Genomic DNA, 13,544 nt, shown 5'->3' with positions numbered 1-13,544 from the left:
CAGTGGATCATGGAGTACTGGCACAGGGGGTTAGAAGCACCATGTATATACATTTTTTTTTTATTCATTACAGGTTTCCTTTAACAGGGGAAAACCCTCAGAAGAAAAAAATGAATTCAGTTCATAGAGCAAATCCAGGCACTTTTTCTCACACTTCATTTATTCAGTGTAACATTTGATATACATACTGCAAAACAACCAGGTGTCTGGGAGTGCAAGGTTTAATGGCAGTTTCACAGAATTACCTCTAAACCTTTTCACCAGTATGTGTCCTTCCACCTGGCTGTTTTGATGCTTGCACTTCTGGGATAATTCAGTAAAATTGCAACACTGACATGACTTTTCTATGTCAGTGGATATTAAATGTAAAGGTTAAGCATGACAAGAAAGTGAACACTTTTGAAGTTAGTTTATTTTTTTCAAAGCTTTACACCAGAACCAAATGTACTACTGCATTTAACCTGAATTTTGAGTCTTTGGAGGGCCCACTACATACATTAAAAACTGCGGCGGTTTTCCTAGGCGGAATTTTGTTTGAAATGCATGTTTTAACGTGAGCATCGGCCACAGCTGACAACAGCCGAATGTCGGCAATAGGAATCGCATGCAAGGTGCAATATGCTGCAGGCAGCAACCACATTAGATGCAGATAAGCCAGTTTATTAACTTGGGTCATCCCATCTGGTCTGTACGTGGGAAAATGTGTGCGATCCCCTCAAGTGCAAACCTTGCCTTAATTGTGGCCACATTTAATTGCGGCTACATATGCTATGCTCGCCATTAACCAGCAGGTATGGGGGAAAAAAAAAAACAAAATACAAATTGAGGCAGAATTACGCAACTAAGTACTCCAGAGGTGAAAAGGTAAACCAATCTTACTTACCTGGGGCTTCTTCCAGCCCCTAGAAGTTGGCATGGTTGCACCTCACAGCTCCAGTGCTCCCCGGCATCCTGCTAGCCATCTGTAAAGCGTCGGCACTTATGCGCATACATCACGAGGCACGTACTGCACCTGCGCAGTGAATGCCTGACGACATGGGCACGTTTGCACTCTGATGCCCACGCAGAAGTGCCGACCCGCTGACGCGTCGGCAAGCGTACGGACGACCAGCAAGACCCCGGGGAAAACGAAAGCTGCGGCTAGGCACCCAAAAGACTTAATGCCCTGCAGCTCAATAATGTAATGTAAAGGTCCGTACACACGCCGGACTTTAGGCAACGACGGGTCCGTCGTTGCCTCCCGCTGGGTGGGCGTGCCAGCGACAGTCCGGCGTGTGTACGCTCTGTCGTCAGACTGATACGGCTGTTTCTGAGCGATCCGCCGGGCGGATCGCTCAGAAACAGCCGTATCAGTCTGACGACAGAGCGTACACACGCCGGACTGTCGCTGGCACACCCACCCAGCGGGAGGCAATGACGGACCCGTCGTTGCCTAAAGTCCGGCGTGTGTACGGACCTTTAGCAGGATTAAGGAGTTGGGCATGTACTAAAACCGTACAAGTCTCACTAGGGGATAATCATTTGTGTTTTATTTGGTCAGTGGGAAGTTCATTCGGTTGCAGTTGAGTTACATACACTTGAAAGCATGTCTGGATGAAACTATTGTCAGCAGTGACTGTCAGAGGTCTTTACATACAATGTGTGCTGGAACAATAAAAGTGTTGCATCATTCCTGAAGACATACGCTATGCGGACCCCTCAGATTTTCCTAAAGTCAATGCTAACAGCCAAAACCATCCATTCACACCACCCATTCACAAAAGGAAAAACACAACAAAAACACACACACACACACTAGAATTCTAATTAAATAAGCAACCATTATCAGCACAAAAAGTTCAGTCTAGAGCAGGGTATATTTTGAGCATTTATAAACCAGTCCTTGGAAACAAATGCCACATTCAGAAGGACATTTTCCAGTCCCGCTTTAAACAGATTAAAACTGGTTCACTAATAGGCCCAGTATGAAAAAAAATGTAAAAACAAACATTTAACACTTACTTGTCTATGTTGGCCATTTTCAGCTTCTTAACACCTAAAAAACATTTAGTTCAAACAGTCAGGAAAACTGGAACTAGAATACAATCATTACCCACATTAAACAAAAAACAATTTTTTTAAAGGATACCAGAACCCAAAATCTAATAATTAAAAAAATTTATGTTGAGGTGGTAGGAGAGCGTTCAGCCTTCACTTACCGCTCCCTCTGTTCAAAGATCTGTCCCTGTGTTCTCCCGTTACAGTCCCCATTTGTGTCTCCCGACCCGCCGTCCACTATTAAAATACTGCGCCTTCTGACATCACTTAGAGGTGCATGCTCGCTCCATTATTGCTGGTATCCAAGCCCTCTGCAGTTCATGCTGTGGAGACGGGAGCGTGCCTCTGATGTCAGAAGGCACAGTATTTTATTGTATTTATAAAGCTTCAACATATTATGCAGCGCTGGACAATAAATATATACAAATGATACAAGGATGACAGACATAAGGTTATACAACATAGAACAAAGTCATACAAGGTACAAAAAACATGATCATGCAATATGGGCTGTTAGGTAGGCCCAGTAACAAGAGTACAGGCTGTCAGGACAGGAGCACAGGATCCTGTAGATTACACTAGGGAAGGGAGGACCCTGCCAGAGGCTTACAATCTAAAGTGGAAGGCTGGTCAGGAGCCACAAACAGGTGCTGTAAAAGGGAGAATGGAGGGACAGATATTTGAACAGAGGAAGCGGTAAGTGAAGGCTGAACCATCCCACCACCACATTTTTTTTTAATCATTAGAAGTTGGACTCTGGTATCCTTTAAAGTGAACCTAAAGGAAAAAAAAAAAAAAAAAAAAAAAACCACTCACCTGGGTGGCTTCCCTCAGCCCCCTGTAAACGATCGGCGCCCTTGCAGCTCCGCTCCGATGGCCCAGGACCCGCCGGCGAGCACTTCCAGTTTGGCCGTCACCGGCTGACAAGCATGGGAACGCGAGTGATTGTTCGCGTTCCCAGCCTGTATATCGCCCCCTATGCTGCTATTGCGGCCTCCTGATCCATTCTTTCTTTTAGTGCCTAGAACGGTTGACCAATTTGGCTTTTGCTTGTCAAACCACCTTGAGAACTAACCACAGGTTCACCAATGAGCTCAAGTGCCAGTTTACAGTGAATGTGCTGCACCAGAGCTGCCCAGATGTGGTGCCAATACAATGTAAAAGCCACACATCCATTGCAGCCAGGGCCGTGGTGTCTGTTTTAGACTCCAACGACTCAGTTTATGAAACCATCGACTGACTCCAGGTAGCCAAAATTGCTCCAACTCCACAGCTCTGATTGCTGCCCAGAACACAACCATGCATGTTTTTTGTAGATCACAGCAGATGCATTGCCATAACAATGAAGAAGACTCTACATTAACTTCATTCCCTGTAATCCAGCCTTCGATTCCTGGCCACAGATCCAGAATTCTAAACCTATGATTTTCCAAGCCACTATTTTTTCTTTTTGCTCTGTCACTTGGTGCTCTACCATTATGAAAAATATATACAGCTCACCAAATTTCTACAGTTTTGGGGTGAGAAATTGCTCCATTTCCATACTATTTATTCACAGTAGTGTTCTTGGGACAGAATCAGGAGTGAGCCCACTTCCTTGAATGGATGAGAATCAACTCCACATAGGTTCATCTTGTTTCCTGCCAGCCAAGACAAGTGTGGCAAAATGGATCATTAAACACAGTTTTCAGCATTACCCCACCAAAAAGGGCTCTTCAGCATGGCTCATTCCCTCCAATCAGGGCTGTGGAGTCGGTATAAAAATCTTCGACTACAACTCTTCAGTTTATGAAAGCACTGACTTCAACTCCGGGTATCCAAAATTGCACCGACTCCAACTCGGACTCCACAGCCCTGCCTCCAATGTCACTGCTCCACTACAGCCGAGCAACGTGTATTTTTTGTTTCCTCCAATGCCAACTTAACATTCAAAAAACAACCTCTGGAGGGCAACAAAAGTATCTTTACTAGCTAAATCTATGTCATGCTTCCGTTTGATAAAGCCTGCCTAATACATAATCTTGCCACAATTGCTTGTACAAACGGTTGCTGACTCAGTACACACACACACACTATTTCCTTCAGTCGGGGGTATACTACGCACGCACAGCCACATGCCAACTTTTGGAGCCAAATCGCAGAGGATCCAGATGGCGTGGGGGAAAATAAGGAAGTGGTCAGCCTGGAGGAGGCTAAAGGAAGCCCCAGGCATGTATCTTTTTCAAATTTACACCCCCCAGTCTAAGATGCATTTTAAAAGGGTTCTGGGGGGGGGGGGGGGGGGGGACATGAGGATAATATCTGCCCCATGTTGCAGTAATGTCCCACGCCTGAGGACTGCTACAGTGGGCTAATAGAAGCCCCAGGTAAGTGGGGTTTTTTACCCTCAGGCGACCCCCCCCCCCCCCCAGAACCCCTTTAAAGGAAATATAAAGTTAACCAAAAATAAAAAAAAGATTTGTTTAACTTCCCTGGGGCTTCATGCATCCTCCTGAAGTCCTACTGTGCCCACAACGCCTTTCTAAGTCCCTCTAGCCAGCAGCAGTGACCCCCGCTAAGCTGGCCACGCACTTTATTGTGCTACTGCAGGCCAGTCCATGTTAGGTGAAACCACTGCTAATGGCGTTCCTGGCATGGGTAGTAGCTGCCGACCAGATTCGCAGGGCTCGCCGCTGCTGGCCAGAGGGACTTGGAATGGCACTGTAGGCACAGGACTTTAAACATCAAATCTACCAAGCGGCAAAGGGTTATGCAGCCAACAGGTTATTGTATCCATTAAGGATGAGCGAGACCAGTTTTGCAAATTGTGAAATTGTTCCAATATATATTGGGCTAAAGGAACCTTGCCCAAGGTAGGCAATAATGTCAGTTTCTGCCGAGAACCTAGCTCAAGTACAGCTGTACCCCGACTCTTTGGTCAGCAATCAGCACAGTGGATCAACTGGGCAGAGAGCATAGTTTCTCATTCATCCTTTGAGTCATGTAATGCTCCTCATGCGCAGCTCCACTGGCACTCTAATCTCACATAGCAAAAGAAAGCGCCCCTGGCCTGGAGGCTAGTGCCGTGTCTGTACATTAGTCCTACAATCGCCAAATGGATTGCACTGCATTCCCTGCCAGACGACTTGCCTCATACAGGTGTACCATGCTTAACTTGCATACATCACCGCTGCTGTAGAGCAGCTATGACAAGAGGCAGGGACACAAGTCAATTAAGCTTCTCTGTCATGGACTGAGCCACTGTACGAGCTGGGACAGTTTCATATTTCTCAAAACTGTACTTATCCCTAACTATGATTGAACACAGCAGCAAAATACAATGAATTTAGGGTGACAAAGCTTTATACTGCATAAGCAGTACAAAGTTAGCAGTGGTAGCAATGCTACATCAAGATGGTGGTTGACCAGGAAAATTTGAGATCAGTGAGATAGTGACTGTTTCCTTGATCTATTACTAAAGGCATAGGTTCTGTTTAACCACTTAACGACCAGCTAACGCCCATAGGAGTCAGCAGGTTTTAAGTAGATTACCATGGAAACGGCCGCTCGATCGAGCGGCCTTTCCATGTCAGTTCACGGAGGGTGTCTTCGTGAACAGCCGGAGAGCCGCCGATCACGGCAAAATGTAAACACGCGGGGAAGAAATCCCAGCTGTTTACATCATACGGCACTGCTGCGCAGCAGCGCCATAAGGCATCTGATAGGCGGAAGCCTGACCTTCAATGCGCAGGACGGAACTCCGTCCTGCGCATTACGGAGAGAGGGAGGGAGGTAAGGAGGCAGAGGGCGGAAATGGCTGCGGAGGGGGGCTTTGAGGAGCCCCCCCCCCCGCCCGCAAAACGCAGATGGCCGGCGGCGATCAGACCCCCCCCCGGCAGGACATCCCCCTAGTGGGAAAAGAAGGGGGGGGGGGGGGGGGGGGGAGTCTGGTCGCCCTGGCTTCAAAGCAACCTGTGCGGTGGGCTGGAGAGCCCGCGCAGCACAGATCGGACCAGCATAGGCTGGTCCTTAAGTGGTTAAAGTGAGCATTAACAACAACAACAACAACAACAACAACAAAAAAAACCCACAAGAGTTTCACTTACCTGGGGCTTCGACCGGCACCCTTCCCATGCCCGCGTAGCCACTCACGGATTATCCGGTCCCCGTGCAGTCAGCTAGCTTCATTTTCGCCACTGCGCGTGCATGTCCCTTGCCGCGGACATCCTCATTCGCTCTCCCATCACTGTAGCCGTACTGCACATGTGCAGGATGGCCACGACAATGGAAGTGCGATCGAGGACGTGCAAGTGCAAAGGCTGCCGACTCAGTCGGCAAAAATAAAAACTAGCTTGCAGCAGGGGTCCAGAGGATCTGTGAGTGACTGCGCAGGCGCAGGAAGGCTGCAGGGGGCTGGTAGAAGTTGCGGGTAAGTGAAACCCAGTGTTCCTACTATGGCTCACTTTAAAGGGAACCTAAACTGAGAGGGACGTGGATGTTTCCTTTTAAACAATACCAGTTGCCTGGGAGTCCGGGTGATCCCTTTGGCTGACCTGAAAGAAGCATGCAGCTAATCCAGTCTGGCTTCATTCAGAGCACCTGATCTGCATGCTTGTTGAGGGGCTTTGGCTAAAAGTATTAGAGACACAGGAGCAGCAAGAGTCAGGGAACTGGTATTATTTTAAAAGGAAAAATCCATATCCTCAGTTTAGGTTTCCTTTTAAAAAGGGATCTGCGTACTAAGTAAAATACATAATGGAGTTTGGTAACTGGAGTGGGTCACTAGGTTGGAAGGTGCATGAAAGACTGACGAGCACAGCACAAGGTTTTCTTGTACTGTGCAGTAAGCTCCCGCAGTCGCAAGTGCGCACCGCCACGCAGCCGTGTGACACGCAATTAGACCAGGAAACTAGTGATCTGAGGAGAACGGCGCGGGACATAACAGCTACAGGGGGCTGATAGAAGTCCCAGGTAAGTGTTTTTGTTTATTGGACAACTCCACAGAACCCATTTAAATATGTAGATGCTATAGCTACTAAGTGTGGTCAATGACCATCAAGTTACCGCTGGATGCTGTATCACTTCCCGGTTGTGTGCAAAAGACCCCTTTCCCAACACAATGCTCAGCGGAGCGGACCACAGACACCACAAATTAGCTTTCTAGCACTGGCCTATAACAGGCCAAATAGTGATGGCAGTTGCAGACATTGTCTGGCGCCTAGCAGAGGTATCTGCTAGTGGCAAGTACAAACTTCATAGAGTAGTCAGCACTGCAGGAAAGGTCATTGGATGACCACTGCCACCCCTAGTTCTCCTCCGCACTGCCAGAATGAGGATGAAGGCCACCAAGAACTCACGTGACCCTTCCTACCCCAGCAGCAACTTCAAGCTCCTCCTATTGGTCCACCGTTTCGGAGCCATCCCCTTCATGAACCACCAGGCACATAAGTACCTTCTTCGCTCAAGCTGTACTCCTACTGACCTCAAGCCCCCCATGACAGGTCTAGCTAACCCATGGACAGTTATTTTACCTGGGTCATCTTCCCCAATCTTTCTACAGTGGAGTCTGGCCTCTTACCCCAGCTACTGTTAATGTTGGTATCCCTTAGCCGAGTATGCTTCTTAGGCCTGTATCAGGATCATTCTTGTGTTGTATACTCTGTCCACATATGTACATCTGCCATGGGTTCCAAAAACAATTTCAGGTACTCATTTGGAGCACTTGGCGAATAAATCTGATTCTGAAGTTTGCTGCATCACCCACCTTATTTTCAAAGTTTAAATAAAAAAAGAAATTCTCTTCAGAAACTGAGGACAGATCATAATTACAGTTGCTTAGAGTATACAATACACGTTTAGCCAAACAATTCATTACACAATAAAAGCTTTGTAATTTAACTGAAACGAATTCACCCCTAGGAAGGCAGTAGGCCCCACAGTGCTAATCAAACTGCATCTAGGGATTCAGCTTGCTGACAGCTCCACAAACGTTCCCTAAACTGTGGTAATCTGGGAGGGGAGCATTAACCCCTGTGCACCTGATTCTCAGAGATGAGCAATAGCCAAGGCTTTTCTTTTTTAACTTGTACAATAATTACAAATAGTCTCTGCCTTTGGAACTCGACAATAAGCCAGACTTGAAGGCTCAAGGATGTGTTGAGACATCTATGGCTCCTGTCAGACGCCACTAGACCATGACATGCCAAGCATGGATACACAAGGCCAGCACTTGCATAGAGGCCCCGCTTCCGGCGGCTAATGTACGGGTACAAGCAGCACTGTTGGCTTAGCGGTGCTATGATGACCCTCCACAGACATGGGCCGCACACAGCACGTGTTGGCTAGCGGCAGCATGTTGCAGGCTGGCGAGTAGTTGGGGAGAGGCCGCACTGCATCCGCCACACGAGGCCATCGTACAGCAACACGTGCGGCGCCGGAGCTGCGTGCAGCCAGCATCCGCCTGCGCTGCCCCCAATACTCACACACTGCGAGCAGGCTGAGAGGGAAGGCCGAGGCGCCGGCTACCTCCTGTCCCGTTATGTCTGTTCCGGGTATCTCCCCTCCCCCCGGCTGCCGCTCCCAGTCTCCTCACACGCGGCTGCTAGATACACAGGTCACACACAAAACAAGGCGCCGAACGGCAGCTGGCAATCCTTACCGGGGAGACAGAACAGGAGGTCCGCTGTTGCTGTCGCCGCACAGTGCCTGGAGACAGGAGGAGGAGAGAGGGAGGGAGCGCCCCTCTAGGATGGCGGCAAAATAATAAGAGGAGCAGAGATCCCGCCGCTCGCGCTCATATAGAACAGGCGGCGTCAGCACGTACACCTCCCCTGTCTCCCTGGAAACGCGCGCCTGCCGTCCAGGTTACGCGCCTTTCTGGTGGGCGTGGCTAGGCGCGTGCTACTGTCTGCCCTGTCATCCAGGGCTGCATCCTCATCAGGATGCGCCAGTCAGACAGACACTGGACTGCTGCTGGTAGCTGTCCAGCATTGCGCTGTAGCTGCCTGTCTGCACGCCTGGCACTCCTATGATAATATGCCTATCTAATTCTAAAGGGATGCCGGCGTCACTGATGCAGCTGAGCCAGAGTTATAAAATAACATGACATTTCAAAGTACAACAGAAGTGTAACAGCTATATGTATATTTACATATCCTACCTAAACAAACTTCTGTGTCCCTTCCTGTGTCCCTGCTTCCAGACCTGACAGTTTGCTGTCTGTGAACCTCATTGCATTGTGGGAAATAACAGCTTTTTCCAACTGCCAAGCAAGCAACATCTCCCTGTGTGCATATACTTCGGACGGGGATGGGTGAGCAGGACGCGTCTGCGCACATTTTTGCGGGGGGGGGGGGGGGGGGGGCGGGGGGATGTAGCGGGCTGTTGCCTAGAGCCTGTTTTTTTTTTAACGAGCGGGCCTTTATACTAGTGATAAAATAATTCCAAGTTAGAGGTATGCCTGGCTTCTCAAGCTTACGGGCAGAACACAAGTCTAGTACAGTAGTAGGTCTGACTGTATGAGGCTGATTACAGGATATGTTGAAGAGAACAATAAGATCAACCAACTCAATCTGCCTAGGACAGGGGTCCCCAAACGTTTTGGGTCGAGGGCCGGGTCAATATATTTCAGACTGCTGGGGGGTTGGAGTATACATAAAATGATGTAGAAGTCTTTGCGGGCCAGACAGTGAAGCATACCGAGGTGACAACTTGCAGTCCAATTGGATAACAGTGTCACCTGATGTGGAATTGGATTAGAAACCAGCGAATTACTGCTTTCTGGTTTCATTCTGTATGCGGACCACCATTATTTAAAGATGTAGCTGACTGCATCTATAATACATTTTGTGTGTGGGGGCCGGTAAAAAAGCCTCAGGGGGCCACATTTGGCCCGCGGGCCTTAGTTAGAGGACCACTGGCCGAGGTGTTGGGGGCTGCTATACGCACGCTCGATTCTCGGTAGAGATGACCGGGTTTCATCTAGCAATCTTGATTGGCCAATCACTGATCAGCTTTACCACCTCCATGTAGAATGAGAGTCAACAGACTGAATACTATATGCAGAAGCTTTGCCTAACGTGTGCGTACACACATCCAATTTTGATTGGCCAATTTTACCATTTTTAGCATGAGAGCTTACCTATGCAATAGTATTCAAAATCTGTAGGCCCTCATACCACAGAGAGATGGTAAAATTGGCTAATAAAAATTGGATGTGTGTACCAGGGTTATGGCTGCACTCACAATGACGCATTACATTGGACAATATAATCGCATTGCTAAAGTAATATAATTATTTGGTAATGGTACATTAACATTGAAGGGTTAGAAGTGCAGGGGAATCCGACTGCATTATGCAGTGCATGCATTGCGGTGCCACATGAAATGTGCACATTAATAGTGAAGCATACTTCATATGTACTGTATGCTTTATTGTATTAGTTGAGTAGTTATGTATTGGGAGAGCACAAAAATAAAAAGAATCCCTGTAGGTGCACCACGACAATAACTAGTTAATAATCAGGGATATACTGAAAACACAGGAAACCAAAAATTTGCAAAAATACTTTTTCTTTTTAACTTTCCAAAAAGTGTAGAATTTTGTATAAAAGAGCTTTAATCACATAGTAAAGTGCATATAACTGGTTGACAAAGGCAACAACATTGATTTGTTTCGGTCAGTGACCCTTCCTCAGGCTTTTATACATACAGTGAACATCTATAAAGTATACAAATACAATACAATTAAAAAACTGTAATACAATCAAAGCTATAAAAAGGTAATTAACCTTTAAAGAAAGAAAAACACTAAAGAAGTGTAGTTTGGATAGAATAACACCCCACGCATACCAGCGTGCAATAGAACATAGAGTGAATGAGGTAACAACCCACACAGACTAGCATGCACTATAATAGATAAGAAGAGGATGAACTAAAGTGAAAAAGACAATGAAATAAGAAGCAAGAACATAAACTGTACCTGCACTATTGAATTACACAGTAGTGTCTCATCTGGACAAATATATATCCCTGATTATTAACTAGTTATTGTATTAGTTGCACTGTATTTAAAATGCATAATGCGATTTGTCCCCTCCGTTACAACCCTGTTTTTTCAGGATGTAAACTGCAACACCACCAAGGGCTCTATTCACTAAGTATTACTGCATTCAGTAATGCTGAAAACAGCTGATTTTACCCATCACCTTCCCAAATTACAATTCACTAAACCTATTACCGCACAGAAAATTAATATTACCGACTAGTTAGGTAAACTACCGACTTGTGCGGTAAATGCTTCAGGAAATGTCAAGAAATTGCAATTCACAAAGATTTCCGCATTCGGTAAACTGGGCAAAAGTGTTCGGTATTTTTCTCCAGCTCATAGCAGCCGATAACTCACTCTTTCCATACTCTCTCTGTGCGGTAGAGCTGATAGACAGCCTTTAGGGAGAGCCAGGCAGCCAATAGGGAGAGCCACACAGCCCTGCAGGATATCGGGCGGGTCTTCACTCTCACAGAGCAGAGGAAGATATCTTTTGTCCTACATCGCGCGTCTGTGGCCGGGAGCCCTCTGCACATGATGTAGTGGTGACTACGCCTGGCCGGGGTCTGCGCACTAATGTCCGACCTGGCCAACCCATAAGAGGCTGCCAAGGAGCATTTAGGTAGAAAAGGAGGGGACAGAGGAGAACAGGGGAGCGGTAGGCATCAGGACAGCTTGCAGTACATGCCTGCTCCCCCCGTTTCTCCTAGTTAGTTCAGCTATGGTAGCCTTTAAATAAAAAAAAATCCAAATCATTTTCAGATCGATCACAATTCCAGAAGTATTTTTTTAAAGGGTATGTGAAGCAAGAGTCCAAATTTAAGCAAACTATATGTATTTTTTTTACGTTTACCATAGCTCTTATCACTGGTCCCTCGCATTTCCTGCTCTGATGACTTTTAATATTCTCCTGCCCAGGCTGCCAAATCCTTACAAAGGGAAGCTCCCATTGCCGTGTGCACATACACACTGGGCATGAGCGCATACCCAGAACATGTGCATTTTTACTGTACATTCGTGAGTGCACAAGCAGGGCTTGCCTGGTAAAAGAAAGCACTCATGCTTAAAGGAAGGAAGATGTGTAGGGATGCTTTCTTTTACTTGTTATGTGCGGTTCATGAACTCGAGCACACCCAGTTCAAATGCCTTTGTTTACAACCCAGTGAACTAATGAAGGAAACCCAACCCATCATTGAATGTGTGCAGCAAAAATTACAAAGCCTACAAGTGTCATGGAAGCATCACACCTAGCGGATTCTTTGAGTAGGCAATACCTGAATAATAAAAGAATGGCCGGTGAGAAAATAAGTATTTTAGAAGTCACTCGGACATTTAGAACACCTCAGCTGAACTTGATGTCAATTCCATCCAGTTCAAAGGGTCTAGTATTGTTTTCCTTATACCTCATCAAGTAATCAGCAGGTTTGAATCTTCTTACCATGCATGGGCACTCACACTGCAATAAGTGTTTCCACCTGTTTTTGCTGAATCAGCTGAAGCAAGAATATCACTAATACCAGATATAGCATACTGTACTGGCCAAGGAGACAATGGTTTTCCCTTATATTGACCCTGTTATAATTAACTTCATCTTTCAGTTTTGCCAGACCTCCTTCATCAAATCAACCTACTCCATTCATGTCTAGAGATTGAACTTCATGGCATGAAGAGTGAGAATCAGAAGTGAACTAAATTACGTTTTCCTATCAATGTGATTTCTACTCTGATGCAAGCAACAACGTTGTCTACTAATAGAACTTATTATATGATTTGAAATAAATTCAGTTTGCATCATCCAAATTTTATTTAGTGCAACACATTCTGAACTCTCTGAGTGGTGGACCAATGAGAATCCTCCCTCTTCCCTCCTCCTATTAGTTTGTTTCAGACCAATGGGAAGCCCCAGCGGTATGCATCTGCCAGGGTTCCCATGGGTATTGTGGTGCTTGTCCCTGGCAGAAACAGAAGGGGTGATCTGAGCGGTGGTGGAAAAACCAGAGTGGTGTGCAGCTATGGATCCACAATGGCACAATGTGTGGTTCTGGCTGCGACAGACACGCATAGTGCATCTGTCATAATTTAAACCCAGTCTAAAGGTCCATACCCACAAGTTATTTTAAAAGATTCTGCCAGCTGAATGATTGTTTGCGTGACATCACGTAACATCGTTTAAGGGAAACTCCTTAAACAATGTTTAAGGACAGCCAACTACCCTCGCCGATCGTTCGTTTTGAACGACCATCAAGACGGATTACATTGGGAATGGTCGTCCAGATTTTAAAGGATTGTTCGTATCCCGTCATTCGTTTTTCGTGATGTTGACAGATGGATCGGGGAGCGATTGTTTGTCCGCAGAATTCCCAGATCCGTCTGTGTGTGAGTACTTAGCTTTACTGTTACAGCCATTGAAGTGTCAAATTTCAGCCTTACCTGCTTCAAGTAAGCATCACTAGATTTGTTCACCTCATAGTCATCAATTTAT

At 46.4% G+C, this 13,544-nt stretch overlaps 1 protein-coding gene across 1 annotated transcript in view; it reads right to left on the bottom strand.

Moving 5' to 3' along the window:
• NAP1L1 (nucleosome assembly protein 1 like 1) overlaps positions 1-9,199 on the bottom strand; it is a 36,023-nt gene extending 26,824 nt beyond the window's left edge. Inside the window, exons 1-2 of the mRNA XM_068273648.1 lie at positions 9,176-9,199; positions 2,002-2,035 (exon numbers count right to left, since the gene is read on the bottom strand). Of these exons, the coding sequence (XP_068129749.1) occupies positions 2,002-2,018 (17 nt within the window). The 5' untranslated portion in view covers positions 2,019-2,035; positions 9,176-9,199. The remainder of the gene's footprint in view (positions 1-2,001; positions 2,036-9,175) is intronic.
• Between the last annotated feature and the right edge of the window lie 4,345 nt (positions 9,200-13,544).

The sequence above is a fragment of the Hyperolius riggenbachi genome, chromosome 3 (genome assembly GCF_040937935.1).
Source record: "Hyperolius riggenbachi isolate aHypRig1 chromosome 3, aHypRig1.pri, whole genome shotgun sequence".
Lineage (NCBI taxonomy): Eukaryota > Metazoa > Chordata > Amphibia > Anura > Hyperoliidae > Hyperolius > Hyperolius riggenbachi.
This window is presented reverse-complemented; position numbering and strand designations above follow the sequence as displayed.